Source organism: Rattus norvegicus, chromosome 1, assembly GCF_036323735.1.
Source record: "Rattus norvegicus strain BN/NHsdMcwi chromosome 1, GRCr8, whole genome shotgun sequence".
In the NCBI taxonomy this organism is placed as follows: Eukaryota; Metazoa; Chordata; class Mammalia; order Rodentia; family Muridae; genus Rattus; species Rattus norvegicus.
The window spans coordinates 215,048,251-215,066,316 of NC_086019.1; the positions used below are offsets into that span (position 1 = coordinate 215,048,251).

At 44.8% G+C, this 18,066-nt stretch overlaps 3 protein-coding genes, 1 long non-coding RNA gene, 7 other non-coding genes and 1 pseudogene across 13 annotated transcripts; all 12 read left to right on the forward strand.

Annotated features, from left to right (window-relative positions):
* The first annotated feature begins 84 nt into the window (after positions 1–84).
* On the forward strand, positions 85–3,374 carry LOC100912041 (uncharacterized). The gene is made up of 11 exons (NR_131096.1): positions 85–104; positions 579–631; positions 848–928; positions 1,121–1,175; positions 1,458–1,484; positions 1,798–1,840; positions 2,016–2,051; positions 2,255–2,291; positions 2,534–2,576; positions 2,816–2,847; positions 2,928–3,374. It is a non-coding gene; the product is annotated as an uncharacterized LOC100912041 (long non-coding RNA).
* Positions 701–775, forward strand: Snord26 (small nucleolar RNA, C/D box 26). Its single transcript, XR_005500008.1, has one exon. It is a non-coding gene; the product is annotated as a small nucleolar RNA SNORD26 (small nucleolar RNA).
* Positions 977–1,050, forward strand: Snord27 (small nucleolar RNA, C/D box 27). Its single transcript, XR_005500007.1, has one exon. It is a non-coding gene; the product is annotated as a small nucleolar RNA SNORD27 (small nucleolar RNA).
* Positions 1,307–1,384, forward strand: Snord28b (small nucleolar RNA, C/D box 28B). The gene has a single exon (XR_005500006.1). It is a non-coding gene; the product is annotated as a small nucleolar RNA SNORD28 (small nucleolar RNA).
* LOC120100227 (small nucleolar RNA SNORD29) lies at positions 1,884–1,947 on the forward strand. The gene has a single exon (XR_005500005.1). It is a non-coding gene; the product is annotated as a small nucleolar RNA SNORD29 (small nucleolar RNA).
* On the forward strand, positions 2,117–2,185 carry Snord30 (small nucleolar RNA, C/D box 30). The gene has a single exon (XR_005500009.1). It is a non-coding gene; the product is annotated as a small nucleolar RNA SNORD30 (small nucleolar RNA).
* Positions 2,359–2,425, forward strand: LOC120100232 (small nucleolar RNA SNORD31). Its single transcript, XR_005500010.1, has one exon. It is a non-coding gene; the product is annotated as a small nucleolar RNA SNORD31 (small nucleolar RNA).
* On the forward strand, positions 2,617–2,742 carry LOC120100233 (small nucleolar RNA SNORD22). The gene has a single exon (XR_005500011.1). It is a non-coding gene; the product is annotated as a small nucleolar RNA SNORD22 (small nucleolar RNA).
* Positions 3,375–3,887: 513 nt separating the features above from the next.
* Positions 3,888–9,741, forward strand: Senp5l1 (SUMO specific peptidase 5 like 1). Its single transcript, XM_039101335.2, has one exon. It carries the CDS (start codon positions 6,549–6,551, stop codon positions 8,799–8,801), a length of 2,253 nt encoding a protein of 750 aa, XP_038957263.1. The 5' UTR covers positions 3,888–6,548; the 3' UTR covers positions 8,802–9,741.
* A 293-nt stretch (positions 9,742–10,034) lies between these two features.
* LOC120100486 (U2 spliceosomal RNA) lies at positions 10,035–10,235 on the forward strand (annotated as a pseudogene).
* Positions 10,236–12,650: 2,415 nt separating this feature from the next.
* Wdr74 (WD repeat domain 74) lies at positions 12,651–17,437 on the forward strand. Of its 3 annotated transcripts, none has more exons than XM_006231000.5 (11): positions 12,651–12,802; positions 12,884–12,990; positions 13,073–13,197; positions 14,559–14,634; positions 14,754–14,768; positions 15,041–15,142; positions 16,116–16,216; positions 16,297–16,352; positions 16,623–16,768; positions 16,900–16,956; positions 17,217–17,437. In XM_006231000.5, the coding sequence occupies exons 1-11, from the start codon at positions 12,739–12,741 to the stop codon at positions 17,391–17,393; spliced, it is 1,026 nt and encodes a 341-aa protein (XP_006231062.1). In that variant the 5' UTR covers positions 12,651–12,738; the 3' UTR covers positions 17,394–17,437. The 3 variants fall into 3 exon arrangements, with proteins under 3 accessions (XP_006231062.1, NP_001388229.1, XP_038947332.1); NM_001401300.1 differs by having other exon boundaries at positions 12,719–12,802; positions 14,754–14,900; XM_039091404.2 differs by lacking the exons at positions 12,651–12,802; positions 12,884–12,990; positions 13,073–13,197; ... (1 more) ...; positions 14,754–14,768; positions 15,041–15,142 and adding an exon at positions 15,177–15,421.
* On the forward strand, positions 17,437–18,024 carry Tex54 (testis expressed 54). The gene is made up of 2 exons (XM_039101336.2): positions 17,437–17,658; positions 17,775–18,024. The coding sequence occupies exons 1-2, from the start codon at positions 17,586–17,588 to the stop codon at positions 17,954–17,956; spliced, it is 255 nt and encodes an 84-aa protein (XP_038957264.1). The 5' UTR covers positions 17,437–17,585; the 3' UTR covers positions 17,957–18,024.
* The last annotated feature ends 42 nt before the right edge of the window (positions 18,025–18,066 follow it).

Genomic DNA, 18,066 nt, shown 5'->3' on the forward strand with positions numbered 1-18,066 from the left:
GCCTGCGTCCCTCCTAGTCCCACCTCCAAATCCCGTGGGCCTCTGCGACACGCTATTTATAGGCCACACGTTGTTCTTTTCGGTCTCATTTTCCTTTGCTCTGGGTAAGTCTTCTTCGTGGGCTGTGATTGGTTTTTTTCTAACCTTTTTTTCCCTCCCCTCTCTCTTAACCAGCCTAGCTATAACTGCGGCTGGCTTCTATCAGAAGGATCTACCTGCCTATGTTGTGAACCACCGCTTGTATATTTCTTATGAGATGTTTGTTTCTGGTGGTTTAAGAGACGCCCGTGGATATAGCGTTCGTAGACGTGGACTTCAGTAATGCTCTCCATAGTCATAGTGGGGAGGCCATGTTGGGGCGTTCAGGATCTAGAGAGGCAGGGTTATGTGAAGGACAAAATGGTGGCGGCAGTGCGAGGCCATGCCCTATGATGAGGACCTTTTCACAGACCTGTACTGATCTCTGTGAGGATAAGTAACTCTGAGGAGGCTGGCCCCGGACCTACGGCCTTCTGACCCTGCAGAGGTTGTGATGTAAAAGCGGTGTAGGAATAACCCGATGCTGTTTGCTCTTACAGGTTTAAGGTACTCTTTTACATGCGAAAGAATGGGAGCACGCTCTCATTTCAAAGTAAGTGTTAATAACTTTACTAGGGGTTTCTTCTTTATTTCTTTTAGTTGAGCATAAGTTATGAACGTGCTACGGGGATGATTTAGAAGCTGAACTCTCTCTTTCTGATGGTTTAGTGGAGAAATCAAAAATACTCTGAGTAGCACAATCTGTAGCAGGTATTTGGACAGTTGAGTAAATTCTGATATTGAAGTTGGGTTTTTATTTCTGTTCCAGATATGGCTAATGTCAAAGCCGTTTGCACTTTGGAGCCAGGCCTGTTCAATTTTACAAATAGCAAGTTTTTCTTACAATCAGGTGAGTATCCGTGGCTTGTGCTTTCCTTGGGAGCACATTTAGATGTCCACTTGATGATGAATGTATTATAAATGACAAGCATATGGCTGAACTTAGGTGATGTCATCTTACTGCTGAAAAGTGGGCTGAAAACAGAAGGGGCTTAGGTAGCTGTGATTGCATTAAAAAGTGACATTGTTTTTCTATGTTAAGGGTACGGTGGCAACGTGACTTGAAACCCCCAGAATCATACCCGGGATGAATGCAGGTAATAGTCCAGATGGAGCTTGGGCTTTCTCTTTGGGTAAATAGTTGGAGAAACGCTGAAGTGGCACACTATCTTTGCTGCTTATGGATTCTGCATATCTCTATATTTAGGCTTTGCTCACTCAACTCACTGTCAGATGATTTGAATTGATACACTGATAACTCCGTGAAGGTGTGAATTTATTATAGCATGTTAGAGTTCTGATGGCAGTTGATGGTAAGGAATAGGTATCTGTTCTGTCCTGACCATTGAAAGTAACAAGTTTTTTTTTTTATTCCCCAGGTTTTCTTGGTGGTGATTATCTTAAAGGTAAGGGAGGTTTTTTTTTCCCTGATACTGATGAAGGCTGAGTGTGACTGTTTAGTATAGCTAGTGGGCTTTGTCACTTAAGCCTTCCTTAGCATGTTCCCTTTCCCTTATTTTTCCTGGATACTTACGTGCTAACGTGCTAACAACTCCAGATCAAACTGAGTATGGAGATTTTTGCTTTAACAATTTAGGAGTGGCAAACAATTTATAACTGGCAGGGTTTGAGGACAGCCGTGTTGAAAAACCAAAAGAAAATGCTAAGGCAGGTCTTGACCAATGTGGATACTTTGACTAATTAACTTCGTTACTTTAGGAGGAGGTTGTTCCTGCACGCCATCCATCTCCAGCGTTCGAAGGTTAGATTGTTGGGGTGGTGTGTCTTGTTCACCAGATTGGCTGTTTCTGTGATGAATCAACTAGCTCACTATGACTGCTAATGAAAACACTGGAACACCTGAGAAACTGAAGGGTGGCGTGTTGGGGCAAGGGTGCTTACATATCAAGCCTTTTCAATAGTTTGTTTTTCTCCAGGTTCTGTTAGCAGTGCTGTTACTTGGTGCTTCAGAGGTAAGTAATTGCAGCCAGCGTGCAGTGGTGTGCACACTGCTGGACTCAGGTCCTAAGTACTTCATATATATGATGACTTTCATAGAATCTCGTTCGGCTGATGATTGCTGTTGAGACTTGGAAATCTGATTTTTCTGAGGATGATGGGTTGGATGGGAACAATCTGCCAGGATTTTTAACATTGCCCATCTTGTGTGTTTCAGATATGGTGACTGGCCGAGCGCAAAGGAGCCATGCCAGGTAAATGTTCTAGCAATATTATTGTTTATTAGGTAGATACGTAATGGCTTGATCCAGTGCTTTCCTGCTCACCCTGATGAACTGAATACCGCCCCAGTCTGATAGCTGTGGAGAAAGGTATTTTCTGAGTTGAGCTCATCTTGGATCAAACAGGAAGGGTTTTATGCTAGTTAGTATATGATCTCTGTAGGATACGTTTAGGCAATAAGGATAATGACCCAAATTTATTTACTGTTTTGCAGGAAAACTAAGAGCACATCTTCATAAAGTCCAGGCTAAAGTAAGGTGAGAAAACTAAGATGTAAAGTGTACCAAGTTAGTAACTTCCCTATGAAGAAACATTCACACGTCTTACTTCCTGTCCTAGCTCCAGAGCCTGAAAAGGTGAACCCACTGGGGCTGGCTGGGGGAAAAGAGGAAATTTTGTTCCAGAAGGAACTGTCTGAGGGATCATTTGTATGTGTGGAAAGGGAAGAATTAAACTTTGATTAAAAAGGAAACAAGGTGGTTTGTCTGTTTTTCAGGTCTGAGGAGAGGGATGAGGTGTGTGTTAGAGGTAGGTAGCCCTTCAAGTCATTGTAATTAGGTGGGCAGGGTAGATTTTGCTTTCTGCTAATTAAAACTTTTACCTTACAGGAACTGAAATCAAAGATCCGATTACCTAGGCCAGTGGCACGGCAAACTTCAGAACTCATGGAATACAGCCTGTTGATTCCTTGTGGATTTTTAGCATCTGAGCAGTATCAGTGGCACTCCAAGTGAAATGGTTGATCTCTTCAGTACCGCTGGAGCAGATTAATATTTATTTCACTGCCAGAGGCTATATTTCTCTGCCCCCCCATACCCCCTTCCTCTTCTCCTTAGACTACTTAAGATTGAAATATTTGCAACTCCAAATTTATCTTCCTTGCTTACCACTTTTTTTTCCGAGCTGGGGACCAAACCCAGGGCCTTGCGCTTCCTAGGTAAGCGCTCTATCACTGAGCTAAATCCCCAGCCCCGCTTACCACATTGTTAATCTGATCCTTCCGCAGTTATTTGTGCTGTTCTTTTTGTTCCTGGCAATAAATGCTTTTTATGCTATTGTGTGATTCATCTATTTGGAATGCCAAATGTCAATGAATAATTGACAGTTTACATTTGGTTTGGGTGGGTCCTGAGAATTTGGGTTTTATGCAGGTGTGTTAATGTATTTGCATCAATGACTGGCTGGTACCATAGTGATAACCCTGGGAGTGAAGTCTTGTGGTTGTCACATGGGTGCTGGGAGATTGAAGCCAGGCTTTGCAAAGCAGTAACTATCCTGCCCAAGTTGTGAGGGGGGAGCTGGGGATGTCAGGTTTCTATGTCCTCTGAATAGTTTGCCAAACAAAAGATGTTCCCTCTATAGAGTTGACAGGATTAGACAAAAGGTTGGTCCTGAGAAGACCACCTAAGCATGTTGAAGTATTTAAGCATATAAGGACCAGTAAGTTATTAAAAATGCCACAAGCAGGGGTTGGGGATTTAGCTCAGTGGTAGAGCGCTTGCCTAGCAAGTGCAAGGCCCTGGGTTCGGTCCCCAGCTGGGGGAGGGGGATCATTAGGAAAGACTAGTATGGGAGCCACTGTTCTCCACAACAGAGAACACCGGGTGAAGATGGCACATTCCTTTAATTCCAGCACTTGGGATGTTCCAAACTAGCCTAGTCTACAGAAAGTTCCAGGACAGCAAGAAATAAAAAAACCCTGTCTGAAAACAACAGTAATTGGGATAGGGCAAGGATGCCTGGTTTCTAGTAGGCAAGTGAGGTTTTAATTGGTGGGTTCTAGTGTCCTGCAATTCCAATCAAGTTTGTTCTTGGCTACATAGAAAGGTCGAACCAGGAGAAGGTGGTATGTGCACACAGAATTCAGTACGTGGTTCCCACTAACACTGAAATGCCAGGGCACACTCCCCACAGGTATACTCAGAACAGAGCGCTTCAAAAGCACCCTACCCTCAATATAATTCCCTTTGTGTTCTTGAGACATTTCCTGTTCTGTGTACTTTTCTAGTCCATCATGGGGAGAAATTCCCACTAAGGATCCTATCGATGTCTGGCAGGAAAGTCAGTTCCTAGCACTCACAGCAGGAGGCTCACAACGAGCTACAGCACCATGTCCAGGGGATCACACACCCTCTTCTAACCTCCAAAGTCACCAAGGAAAACACTTCAAAAATCCATAAGCTAACACTCAAGCACAGAAAAACATATCAGCCTAGCATCCCAGTTCACCACCCTAACTCCAGCACTTTGGAAGCTGAGAGGCGAGTTTCCCGTCACCCAGAGTTACATGGCAAGACTAAGAAATAAAACCAAACACAGCCTGGGGAGATGGTAAAAGAGCCACAATAGTTTGAAGACCTTGGTTCGATCCCCAACACCCATCCCTAACATCCAAGTATCAAAATAAAAGCCAAGTGGTGGTGGTGCACACCATTATTAGTCCCAGTGCTCAAGAGGTGATCTCTGAGTTCAAGGCTAGCCTGGTTTACAGAGCTAGTTCCAGGACAGTCAGGGCTACACAGAGAAACAACGTCTACAAAAAAATCCAGAAAACAAAGAGCATTGACAGGACCTATCTGTACTTCCACCTCTAGGAAGACAAAGACCAGAGGATCCCTGGTGCTTGCTGGCTGGTCCGTCTAGCTGAAATCAGTGACTGTACTCCAGTGAGACATGGTGGAGGTGGGTGGAAAGGTGGCATACAGGTTAAGAGCACTGCTTCTCTTCCGGAGGAGGAGTTGTATGCAGTTCTGCAAGTCTTGGGCTATAAACCTGATTAGAGGTGGCAAGGGGATGAAGGGAAAACATAACGTACTTACATGTCTGTGCTCACTAAGGTGGAATGGAGCCTATTGCCTCCTAACTGAAGCTTAGCCTCGTTATTAGAACTTAGCTTATTAGGCACACGGTACAGGGGTAAAGGTTGGTAGTCTCTCCAAGACGTCTCTGTAGCCAAGTAGTCTCAGGCTGTGAACATTCGGGAGGATGGTGCTGGCTGCAGTTGTTAGTTTTTCGTTCGTTTGGTTTTGTTTTATACAATCACCAGTTAAACACTCGTACTTGGGTCAGAAGGCAACTTTGACTTCTAGCCTAAGCCATATGGAGACCATATTTGTCACTTTCTCCTGGGTCTAAAGCCTTGGCCTTTGTCACGTCATACAAAGTGCACTCAGGACTTCACTCACTCATCTATAATGAAAATTCTGGAATTTTGGTTTCTTTAAAAACAGAAACGTGGGCTGGAGAGATGGCTCAGTGGTTAAGAGCACTGACTGCTCTTCCAGAGGTCCTGAGTCCAAATCCCATCAACCACATGGTGGCTCACAACCATCTGTAATGAGATCTGGGGTCATCTTCTGGCCTGCAGGCACACATGCAGACAGAAAGCTGTACGGTGTATAATAATAAATAAATAAATAAATATTAAAAAAAAAAAACAGAAATGGATAGTGTTTTTATGGGCTAGAGCAGCGATGGCTCGGTGGTTAAGAGCACTGATTGCCCTTCCAGAGGTCCTGAGTTCAATTCCCAGCAACCACATGGTGCTTACAACCATCTGTAACAGGATCTGATGCCCTCTTCTGGTGTGTCTGGCGATAGCAACAGTGTACTTATAAGTAAAATAAATACAACTTTTTAAAAAAGTGTTTCTATTTTAATTCCAGTTGTGCAGATATGGTGCTGCTTCAGACTGTCCACAGCAGCTGACCATGATTTTTCTTGTGCTCTAGCATAAGTGTGGTTTTGCTGCAGATAGTTTCTGCGAGTGTTTGATGATTGACACTCTGGGAACTTTTCATGGAGTAGATAAATGCTAGGGCCCCCACGAGGCAGGGTTGGTGGTTACTGATCCTTGGAGGGCTTATTTGCAGTTTTCAAAGAAGAAACAAGAAATTATATTCAGGGATTCTTTCTTTCTCTCCCTCTCCCACTGGACATTGAGATTCTAAAGTAGGTGGACCAATCAGGATAATGTTAAAATGGGATGGGCAGGATTATGCAAATGATTGTGCCAAGGAGGCAGATGGTAACAGTTTCAAAGCACTATTAAAAAAAAAAAAAAAAAAAAAAAACTGGAAGCTGGGCCGCCTCGCCGGCCGAAAGCAGGCCGGAGCCCCGGTCGCTGGCCTGGCTTCTCCGGGCGAGGGCGAGGCAGCGGTCCAGGCAGAAGATTAGATGCCGGGAGCAAAGAAAGTAGTTACATCCAATTCTCATTATGCATCAGAAAAATGAAAAAACAGAAGAAAATTCTATGGAAGAAAGGAATTCACTTAGCCTTTTCTGAGAAATGGAATACGGGATTTGGAGGCTTTAAGAAACTCTATTTTCCCCAAAACTTGTGCTTTCTGAAAGCTAAGCTGGGAAGGCCAGTTGTTTGGCATCGGCAGTCGAAGCATTTCCAGTGTAATAAGAGGGGTCTTCACATCCAGAAAACATGGGCCCAGGATGTACCACTTTGTTCAAAGACCAAATCTGGAGTGGCCACTCAAAATGTTAGTTCTTTGTATGCCAAAGTGAAAAGAAAGGACACTAAGCACTTCATTTCCTCTTCCAGGAGTCTCCTGAAACTCCAAGCAGATAAATTACTTTCTTCAGCAAAGAACTTGGGCCGTGAATACTGCAGAGAGAAAAGCCTTCTGAAGGCAGGTCCTGGCTTGTCGGCAAATACTGTTTTAGGTAAGGCCAATGGTCACAAACCTAGCACGGACCCACAAGCTTCAGACTTTCCCATGAAGTTCAATGGGGAGAGCCAAAGTCCAAGTGACAGTGGCAAGACTGTGGTTTTGAACAAACATAGAAAACGAGTTTGTTATGGCTGCTACCAAGGGCTAGAGCACCACAGGAACAGGAGACCCCTGATTCCAAAAAAGTTCCAACCTAACCAATATCGAAGAGTCAAAGTGTCTCTTATGATGTATGAGAAACTATCCATGATTAGATTTCGGTATAGGATTTTCAGATCCCAGCACTTCAGAACGAAAAGCAGAGTTTGCAAGCTAAGAAAAGCCCAGCAAAGCTGGGTGCAGAAGGTCACTGGGGACCATCAAGAGAACTTTAGGGATAACAACACTGAGGGTGGCGATTGCAGCCCAGTCCCTTCCCTAGAACCTAAAGACCCTTGTCGGTGTCAGCCATACTTTCCAGACATGGACAGTAGTGCTGTGGTGAAGGGAAAAAACTGTCACGTGCCTGATGGCCACACTAAAGAAAGTCCTGCCTTGGACAAGGAGCATGGTTTAGATGCAGCATTCCCTGACCAGCAGAATGGCAGCACCACATACACTTGGGACCAGCCATTCTCTTCTCCTAAGTGGGAGTGTACAGAGCAAATTCATGAAATCCCTTTGATGGGACATCCTTCTAGTGACAACTTCACTCCGGGAACTGAAAGAGCTCTTATGACTCTGGGGCAGGAAAGCGGGACAAGTGCTGTCAGCGATGACGGAGTGAAGCTGTCAGTGTCTGGAGCAGACGAATCTGTGAGTAGTGTAGATGGGCCTGTGTCTGAGGAGCCCGCTCAGAATAAGAACTTCCAGATGGAGGAGGATGGGTCTCTCAGGCAGAACATTCTTAGTTTGAAACTGCTGGACCACCCTTACTGTAAGAGTCCACTGGATGCTCCCTTGGTGTGCAGTGAGCTCAAAGTAGAAAACCAAGTGGCAGGTGGCAAGAGTGGCCAGACAGCGTCTCCCGTGGATGATGAGCAGCTCTCGACCTGCCTTTCTGGGTTCCTAGACGAGGTTATGAAAAAGTATGGAAGTCTGGTCCCACTCAGTGAGAAAGATGTCCTTGGGAGATTAAAAGATGTCTTTAATGAAGACTTTTCTAATAGAAAACCATTTATCAATAGGGAAATAACAAACTACCGGGCCAGACATCAAAAGTGTAACTTCCGAATCTTCTACAACAAGCACATGCTGGATATGGACGACCTGGCAACTTTGGATGGTCAGAATTGGTTGAATGACCAGGTTATTAATATGTATGGCGAGCTGATAATGGATGCAGTCCCAGACAAGGTCCACTTCTTCAACAGCTTTTTCCATAGACAGCTGGTAACCAAAGGCTATAATGGAGTTAAGAGATGGACTAAGAAGGTGGATTTGTTTAAAAAGAGTCTTCTGTTGATTCCCATCCACCTGGAGGTCCACTGGTCTCTCATTACTGTGACACTCTCCAGTCGGATTATTTCATTTTATGATTCCCAAGGCATTCATTTTAAATTTTGTGTAGAGAATATAAGAAAGTATTTGCTGACTGAAGCCAGAGAAAAAAATAGACCTGAATTTCTTCAGGGTTGGCAGACTGCTGTTACAAAGTGTATTCCACAACAGAAAAATGACAGTGACTGTGGAGTCTTTGTGCTCCAGTACTGCAAGTGCCTCGCCCTAGAGCAGCCTTTCCAGTTTTCTCAAGAAGACATGCCTCGAGTGCGGAAGAGGATCTATAAGGAGCTGTGTGAGTGCCGGCTCCTGGACTGACACTCACTCAGCAGGGACTCCAGAAGGCGCCATGTTGGAGCAGATGGTTTGTTACTTGAATCTCCAAACACTTACTGAATCTTTACAGATACTTCAGATTGGTGGTATTGGGCCACTTATTGTTACCTCAGATTTATTTTTGCCCTTCATTTCTCCTGCTATCATGTACTTTTTTTTTAATGTTCAATTTAGTTTCATTTTTAACTTTATGGATTCCATACGTCCCTCCCATATTTAATATTTATTATCCAAACGCATGCATATAGACAGAGCATGCAGTAAAGAGTATTAAAAAAAAGCCTAGTAGATTTGGTGCAGCTTTTGAAACATAGATGTGAACTGAATACAGGTTTAAAAGTTAACCCCAGAACCTAAAAATGCAAGATGTTTTTGATACAGCATAGTCAGAATAGATGTTCCCCATGGCATAAAGGGTAGCTAGGAGTGTTGTGGAAAGCCAGTCATGTTTCCCTTACAGCACCTTTTGCTCATCCCTCCGATGAGTCTCCAGCATGAGACGCATTCCTTCTGAAGGCCAGAGGGGCTGTTCTGCTGAGGGATGTGGTGCTTACAAGCACAGTGCTGTTTGAGAAGAGTTAAGGTATGAGGAAAAGCAGCTTCCTTGGGTGCCAGTTACCTTATTTTCTAAAAAGGCAAGGGGAGGGGTTATTTTGATTTGTCTGAGACAAAGTCTCACTATGTAGCCTAAGCTGTCCTGGAGCTCCCAGTACCTAGGCTGGCCTCAAACTCAAGCTAATCCTGTCTCTGTCTCCTAGTCTGGTAACATAGTACATACCAATACACTCTACAGGAAGAGTCTCATTTTGGTTTTAAGATTTATAATATGTAGAATAAATCTCATGAAGGTTTTTCCTGAGACACTGAATTTTCCTGGATTTTTTTTTTTTCTGGGTTTGACTTGTAAAAAAAAAAAAAAACAGCATTCATCAAACTCATAGTTAAATAAATGAGAATTTGGCTTTCATGGAAAAAAAAAAAACTGGGGTTGGGGATTTAGCTCAGTGGTAGAGCGCTTGCCTGGCAAACGCAAGGCCCTGGGTTCGGTCCCCAGCTCCGAAAAAAAGAAAAAGAAAAAAAAAAAAAACAACTATTGTGTAGTATGAATTGTGAAACACTGATTTAAACAAAATTATATTTCGGAGAATATTTACAACATCAGGCCTACATCAAAATCAGGAAAACAAAAGCTCTGAGCAATTAGAAAGAAAAAGTAATGTTTTTCAGTCTTTTGGCTAAAATCAAGTGTAGTGTCTGTTCTTATTAGTTGTCAGTCTGCCATTATCTCTTGGCAGGCTTAGGTTTTCCAGAGCTTACTATCAGTTTTATTTCAGAGTTCTCAAGGAGTGAAACTTGCTCTTTACAGTGGTTTCCTTTATGTGTATGGGTGTATTGGCTGCCTGGATGCAAAGTTCAGGTCCCATGGCAGCATGGCAGCCAGTTGTAATCCTCCACAAGGGTGCTTCTTCTTCTTCTTCTTCTTCTTCTTTTTTTTTTTTTTTTTTTTTTTTTTTGAGCCGAGGACCGAACCCAGGGCCTTGTGCTTACTAGGCAAGCGCTCTACCACTGAGCTAAATCCCCAACCCCCATGAGGGTGCTTCTGTAAGAGCAGCCCGTATCTTTATTTTTTTAAAGATTTATTTATTTATTTATTCATTTATTATATATAAGTACACTGTAGCTGTCTTCAGATACACCAGAAGAGGGCATCGGATCTCTTTACAGATGGTTGTGAGCCACCATGTGGTTGCTGGGAATTGAACTCATGACCTCTGGAAGAGCAGTTGGGTGCTCTTAACCGCTGAGCCATCTCTCCAGCCCCCTACTTCTTTTTTTTTTTTTTTCCGGAGCTGAGGACTGAACCCCGTATCTTTAAATATAAACCATCTTCCCAGCCTGAAAGTCACTTCAGACACTTCAAATGTTTTGTCCGAATTTTTTAAAAAGAGGTTGAAACCATGAATTCTCTGAAGTCTTGCAGGGCAGGGAGTCCCTCTGGTTTACAGTGGTTCTTTAGACAGTGCAGGCAGGTGTAGCTTTGTGTGGAGAGCTTGCCTTCAGCCTGGACCGGAGGGGCTGCAAAACTTGGCAGATTCAGTTTTATCCCAGGACTCAGAATGCTGTTTTCTTAATTACTACTATTGTGGGGCCCTAAGCTGGGAAAACCTGATTTGTCAGAAGCAAGAACACAGTGTTTCCATTGGTATAATCTCAAACCAAATGTTTGAGGGTCTGTGATCCCCAGAACAAGTTTCATGTTTGGAGAGCTTGTTAGAGCAGATCCCCTCCTCCCTCCCTCCTTCCCTCCCTCCCTCCCTCCCTCCCTCCCTCCCCACTCAGTTTAAAGCTTTGTACCATATATTTGGGAGAAGGTCTGACATACACACTTTTTGATTAGTCCTATGTAGTCCAGACTGCCTCACCCTTCTGAGTGTTAGAATTACAGGTGTGTGCCACCACAGTTGACTTAGATACGTTTTTTAAGATTATTTATTTAATGTATGTGAGTACACTGTTGCCATCTTCAGACACACCAGAAGAGGGCGTCAGAGCTCATTACAGATGGTTGTGAGCCACCATGTGGTTGCTGGGAATTGAACTCAGGACCTCTGGAAGAGCAGTCAGTGCTCTTAACCACTGAGCCATCTCTCCAGCCCTAGGTACATGTTTTTTAAATTAATTTTGTGAACTTGTATTTTCCAAGTTAGAACATTGTTGGTGGTTTTATAAACTACTTTACTGGGTTATTCCAACCCTTATTCCACCCTAATTCCTTCCAATTCCCCAACACTAGGTAGGAGAGAAAAAAAGTTAGAGGGAAAGGGGGAAGGAGAAGACTTTTACAGGCTACTCCCTGCTGATTAGGGACATGGTGTTACTTGGGGCCAGCCCTATCATCATAGTCAGGATTTCTCCAGCTTCTTTTCAAACTTCAACAACAGGAACCAGAAGCATCAGTAGGAAACAGCAGCTGCCTTGTCTTCACAGCGCCTCCACCCCTCTTGGGTCTCTGGCATTTAACCCTCTCCAGAGTCCCCATAATTCCAAATGTAAACTATCTGCAGCTGGCAAAAAAAAAAAAATAAATAAATAAATCATAGTCCTCCTAGATTATGAGACATCGTAGTTAACAGCTATGGACAAACTGAAGCACCACCTTATTCTACACCTGGGAATATATATATTCACATGACTGGGGTTTTTAAGAAACCAAAATTCTGACTATAGCCTCAATCTGAGCAAATAAAAATGATAACCAGGTCTCTACTTTTCAAGAAGAGATGGTTCAGTGGTTAAGAGCACTTGCTGCTCCTCCATAGGACCTTGGTTCCATTCCCAGCACCCATAAGACAATTCATAACCATCTGTATCTCTGGTTCCATCCAGGTGATCCTACGCCTCTGACCTCCTTGGACCTCTGTACCCATATGCAGACACACTTACCAATGATTAGAAAATAGAGAATGACTTCTGAAATTCTTTTAATAGTGATGGAGTCCTGGCTCCACACAGCACTGCAGTTCAGAAATTATGCTTTTCACAGACAGTGAGAGATGATCCTTTTCAGTTCTCCATAAACACGTGTGTGTGTGTGTGTGTGTGTGTGTGTGTGTGTGTGTGTGTGTGTGTGTGTGTGTGTGTGTGTTTTGTATTTTCAAGACAGGGTTTCTCTGTGCAGCGCAGCCCTGGCCATCCTGAAGCCTACATAGATCCTCTTTCCTCTACTGCCAGAGTGCACATTAAAAATGTGTGCCTTTTTTGAGGGTTGGCAGTAAGAGGGGAGGAAAGAAGGGAGAAAGGGAAACGACAGGTTAGGGCAGGTACAGAGGAAAAGACCCGCCTTGTCAAACTGAATCTGGCGCTCGCTGATGATGTAGGTGCTGGCGCGCCGGAAGTGCAAGCCATAGGCTGGTCTGCGATGGCCGCTACCTCGGCTCGCTGGAACCATGTGTGGGTCGGCACTGAGACTGGAATCCTGAAAGGTGAGAATCTGAGTTGTTTGTGGGAAAGTGCAGGATTTACTTGTTTGTCACCCCAGCGTGACTGACGTCCTCGTCCCTCAGGGGTGAACCTTCAGCGGAAACTTGCGGCAAATTTTACTCCGTCCGGACAGCCACGGCGGGAGGAGGCAGTGAATGCTTTGTGCTGGGGCACAGGCGGCGAGACCCAGGTGAGTAGCCACTGGCCAGGCCGGAGCTAACTGGTGCCCTGCAGTCTTGCTCTTCTCCCATCATTCCTTTCTCTGTTGGCAGATTTTGGTGGGATGTGCGGACAGGACCGTGAGGCACTTTAATGCGGAGGAGGGTACATTCCAGAGCCAGAGATACTGCCCAGGCGGGGAAGGCACGTTCCGAGGTCTCGCCCAGGCCGATGATGGGTAAGGACCACATTCTAGGCCAGGTCACAGAGCGTTTGGGGCCCTCCTGGATGAACTGAATACTTAAGTCAAACTCTTAGGTAATACAGTCCTTGGGATAGATGACTGCAAGCAAGGTTCTTGTCTTCATCCCTATAATATGCATTTATCGGATAGCTACTGAAGGCATGAAGGAAGAGTATAAGGATTTTGGGTAAAACATTTGCCTTTATAGAGTTTGCATCTGAGATAGAATCTTATCCTGTCTCCTTTATAAGGTTCTATGCACATAGTTTAATGCTTTTGAACATGCGATTAAGTAGTGATTGACAAAAATACAAGATAATGAAGCTTCCAAAATGATGGTTAGGAAGGATCACCAAGGTTAGTAATCTGGGAGCAGCTTTTCTAGATCCATGAAGAAAGACGGCTGCTTTGGTAAATCAACAGGTGAGCTCCACACAGATATGCAGAGGATGGAGTTTTGACCTGGGTCTTGAAGTATAATCTTGACAGAAGAGATAAAGACATTCTGGGCTGGAGAGATGGCTCAGCGGTTAAGAGCACTCGACTGCTCTTCCAGAGGTCATGAGTTCAATTCCCAGCAACCACATGGTGGCTCACAACCATCTGTAAAGAGATCCGATGCCCTCTTCTGGTGTATCTGAAGACAGCTACAGTGTACTTATATATAATAAACAAATAAATAAATCTTAAAAAAAAAAAGACGTTCTGAAAAGCAGATACTAACTGAGCAGAGACTAAGGAGGAGTTAAAATACTAAAATGCTACCACATACATAGGACAAGTACCATTCGGAGTTTGAAGTCAAGGAAGCATCATTGTACATGTACGTTTGGCTTTGTGTTTGGTTGAGATTAAATGGAAAGGGCTTTTGTACTAAGCTGGGGTTTCATTTCATAGATAATGGAGAGTATTTTGGGTTTGAATGGGAAGTGTCGTGGACAGAGCTCTGAACCTGTAGGAGTGAAGAGTATCACAAATGCTGTGCCGCAGCCCAGGCAAGCAATCTGGAGCTTGAGTCTAGGTAGAGAGATGTGAGGAAGAACATAGGCACAGGTTGTCCAGAGCCTGGGAAGAGCTTGGGCTTCCAGGGAAGAGACGTATACTACTGTTTGGGTTGGGTTGCTCATTTTGTGTGAGTGTGAGAGGGGAGAGGGAGGGGATGTTTTGTTGTTTGTTTTGGGACAAACAATATGGATGTCTCATTTAGCCAGGATGGCCCTGAACTCACTGTGTAGCTCAGACTGACTTTGAATTCCTGGTTCCCTCTTTACTTCCCATATTGTTACAGGCAGGTTTGCGCCACAGAACCTGGCTTACACTTTTTAAAATCCCAATATTCCCTCAATTGCTTGCAGCACTCTTATCACATGTGTGGATTCTGGGATCCTCAGAGTCTGGTGTGAAAATGACAAGGAGGCGTCCTCTGACCCAGTAAGGTTCAACTGTCCCAGTGATTGAAGAAGATGGGAGCGAGGGTAGGGGTCTGATGGGGAATTTGGTAAGGAAAAGATTAAGGACTTTGAGACTGACTCATCTCTGGTTCTTTTCAGCTCTTGGAACTGAAGGTGGGTCCTGGGGTGTGTAGGATGCGCCAAGATCCCACACACACACATGTGGTTGCAACATGTGGGAAAGAGAATGCTTTGAAAGTATGGGACCTACAGGGGTCTGAGGAGCCTGTGTTCAGGGCGAAGAATGTAAGTGGTAAGGGTGGGGAGAGGCTATGTCTGAGGTTGGGGGAATGAGCATAACCTAGGTGAACTCGAGGGAGTGAGGACTGGAGGAAACAGGTCGAGCCTACCAACACCTTGTGTCCCATATTTACCTTCCACACCAGGTGCGGAATGATTGGCTTGATCTGCGGGTTCCGATTTGGGACCAAGATATACAGTTCCTCCCTGGGTCACAGAAACTTGTCACATGTACAGGATACCACCAGGTGAGGTTCTTTGCTACTCTCGAATTGAAGTAGCTTGAATTCCGGAAGAAGAAAAGTGTCTCCTGACAGAGCAGGTTCCCATGGTGTATCTGTCCTGGGTTCTCAAAGCAGCACATACTTTCTCCAGTGACCATGCCCGTGGCTGAGCCTACTACTTTCCCCTTACTGCATTCTAGAGTGGAATTCTTGAACTCTGGCATTCTATGCCTAGAAGGGAAAGCAAGGAGTATTCCTTTCACAGTAGTTCCACAGGCAACAGATACCATGGGTGAACATCAGGTTGGCTGTCAAAACAATTATATAATCCTTCCATGTAGTACTAACCAGGCTCATGGGATCTGACAATATTAGGCATAGTCTATCTGAGAACTTTGTAGGCCTTGTAAAGTCTGATTTGCTTTGGGGACCCCTTTAATGTCTCAGCTCTACCAGTCTTGTGTGAGGGCTTGGCGAGGAATCTTTGTGGCTTATTTCATTTGAAGTTCTGAGACTTGGGTAGGGTTAGGTCACTACTGTCATTTGTATAGTCTTGCACATTAAAGTCTGATATAGGTGCCAGGCTTTTGCTCACAACATATGAAGAGCTCCCCATTGCTCCCTCAGTAAGATTAAGCTTTTTTGTTTGAAATCCACCTCTCTCTACACTTTTAATTCCTCCACTGCCCTTAGAGTTCATGAGGGCTCCTGCCCTTCTCCAAGTATTCTGAGATGAGATTAAGTACATACCTTAAATGAGAAAGCAGTCTTGCCAGGCATGGTAGTACACCCCCCTTTTAATGCCAGCACTCGGGAAGCAGGTGGATCTGTGAGTTTGAGGCCAATCTGGTCTACAGAACAAGTTCCAGGGCAAGCAGGGCTATGCAGAAAGATCCTATCTCAAAACAACAAATATTAGTCTATAGAAGGATGATGATAAGATATTAGGGACCAGAATGGGTAAGGATACTCTTGTGAAATTTCAGTCTTCTTCTAGGTCAGAATCTATGATCCAGCCTCCCCCCAGCGCCGGCCAGTCCTAGAGGCCACCTATGGAGAATACCCACTGACAGCCATGACCCTGACTCCTGAGGGCAAGTGAGTGTTGAGGGAAAGGGAAACTGCTCTGGAAAGGCTCCAGAAGTTGTACTGAGCCCCTTCTTTGGTATCCTCCTTAGTTCTGTCATCGTGGGGAACACTCATGGGCAGCTGGCAGAAATTGATTTTCGGCAAGGTGAGTGGACCATGGGTTGCTTGAGGAGAGGGCAAAGAGAAAGTCAGGTAACTACTGAGTCACCTATCCTTGTTAGTGTCACATTCTTTGGGTTCAAGTTCTGATTTCACCAAAAACTCTGTAACCTTGGACTAGTTATTTGATTCCTGTGTTTTTCTTTGCCTGTAAAATTGAAATGTCATTGGTAATTCCTGTTTCTAGGTTATTCTGAGGATTAAATACTGAAATGTAAGTGATTTCAACAGTAACTAAATAAGTACCCTTCTCCAGGGCGTCTACTGGGCTGTCTGAAGGGGCTTGCAGGCAGTGTACGTGGGCTGCAGTGTCATCCTTCGAAGCCCCTGTTAGCATCTTGTGGCTTAGACAGAGTCCTGAGGATACACAGGATCCGCAATCCACGAGGGCTAGAGCATAAGGTGAGAGAGTTAAACTGTCATTCTCCCACTCTAACTTACCTTTTTTCTGAAGCTTCTCCCCTCTCCTGTGCCCCACATAAAAACGTTTTTGTCTCAGCTTGTCTGGGCTCAAAAACCCCTTTATTTTACAGGTTTATCTCAAGTCTCAACTGAACTGCCTTCTCCTGTCAGGCCGGGATAACTGGGAGGTGAGCAACTAGTTAAGTGTGAGAATTTGGGAGCCAAAGTCATGATGGCAAGGAATTCTCTGTGGAGAGAACAGGAGGCCAGGGCTTTCTCCTTACTGTAACTTAATTTCCTTGAGGAGTGCTCAAGCCTTTATAGGCAATTGCCAAGGGTGAGGTCCTTCAGAACACAAGGGCATTGGTTTTTTGGTACCTAGAGGAATTATTTTTCAGCCAGTCTGTTTCCCTGTCCCTGATTCCTGAATGTCCTTCTTGATCATCAGGATGAGCCCCAAGAACCTCAAGAGCCCAACCTAGTGCCCCCAGAAGACACAGAGACAGATGAACTTTGGGCGTCTTTGGAGGCAGCTGCCAAGCGAAAGCTCCCTGATTTGGACCAGAAACAAGGTGCTCTCCAAAGAAGGAAGAAAAAGAAGCGTCCTGGATCCACCAGTCCTTGAAGCCCCTTGCTCACTTTGTTAATAAACAGCCCAACACATACTGAGATCCTGGACCTTTTGTGATGGGAAAAAGGAGAGCTTGTAGGTGGGAGGGGTTCCCTCACCTGGCCGCGGGAGACCTGACGTCATAAAAGCTAGGCCCAGAGCTAAGCTGGCTGGGGAGGGTGGAGGAGTGCTGCGCCTTTCGGGGCCATGGGCTGCTGTCAGGACAAGGACCATCCGGATGAGCAAGGACGGGAAGAAGTAACAGAGGAAGGCAGGGAAGGTAGGACTAGACACAAAAAAGGTCTCAAGACCGGGAATGGGAGTGGGAGGTGCCCCAAAGGGACTGCCCAGAGGAGGGAGCAGAACTGAATTAAGTGGATCCTGTGGTCCTTGTAGGCAACGAAGGGGACAACCTAGGCCGCCGTAAACAAAGATCTAACGAAAGTCTTCTGATCACCGTGCTGTGGCGCAGGCTATCCATGTTCAGCCGTCGGGGGTCTTCACGGTCAGGCAAGCAAGACAATCAGATGCAGGAGCGCAAACGTGAGGGCAGCCACAAGGAACCAGAAAAGGGCTGACTACAACCCTGGTCTCAGTCCTCCCCAACATCCAGAGAATAAAGTTAATATTGCGAATCTGCTGAAAACACTTTTCTTTTTTTTTTTTTTTTTCGGAGCTGGGGACCGAA